General features: G+C 67.0%; 1 protein-coding gene across 1 annotated transcript in view; it reads left to right on the plus strand.

Annotated features, from left to right (window-relative positions):
* EMH_0066510 (WD domain-containing protein, putative) overlaps positions 1-204 on the plus strand; it is a gene marked incomplete at both ends in the record, with an annotated part of 3,692 nt that extends 3,488 nt beyond the window's left edge. Inside the window, one exon of the mRNA XM_013498509.1 lies at positions 99-204. Coding sequence (XP_013353963.1) covers positions 99-204 — 106 coding nt within the window. The remainder of the gene's footprint in view (positions 1-98) is intronic.
* Between the last annotated feature and the right edge of the window lie 356 nt (positions 205-560).

The raw sequence follows: 560 nt of genomic DNA on the forward strand, positions 1-560 counted from the left end.
ACTCAGCACTTTGTTTTGGTTGCAGAAAGGGAGTAAAGGATAAAGGTTTAGGGTTTAGGGTTTAGGGTTTGAGCTTTGCTGTTTCTCTGTCTGTGCAGGCTCTGCGCTGCACGTCCTATCGCCCCTCCATCTGCACACCGCGGAAGGCAGCCTTCGCCTGCGGCAGCGCAGCGCGTTGGTCTTGGCGCCTTGCGGGGGCTCTGAGGAGGAGGAGGAGGCGGGGGCCCCTGGGGGCCCCCCCTGCATGCAGAGTGAGGCCGCAACGTCTGCCAACCCCCTGCTAGGGCCTACAGCCCTCGTGGTCTCCAGCGCTGCCTCGCTCTCAGTCGGTGAGGGCGCTGCAGTGCACATTGTGCCCGGGCGGCGGACGTTCGACTGCGGGGGGAGAGATAGTGCCGGTGCAGGGGCCCCGCAGCAGCAGGGGTTGCAGGAGGCGGGGCCCCTGGCTGTGGGGCTGCTGGCCGGGGAGAAGCTGCTGCTGCATGGAGCCCTCGGGCTGGGGGCGGCCCCCAGCGACTGCCTGCCCGCCCCCCTTAGGAAGACGCCGGTGCTGCTCTTTG

Source organism: Eimeria mitis, genomic scaffold (assembly GCF_000499745.2).
Source record: "Eimeria mitis Houghton genomic scaffold, Emh_scaff3479, whole genome shotgun sequence".
NCBI classification, from domain to species: domain Eukaryota; phylum Apicomplexa; class Conoidasida; order Eucoccidiorida; family Eimeriidae; genus Eimeria; species Eimeria mitis.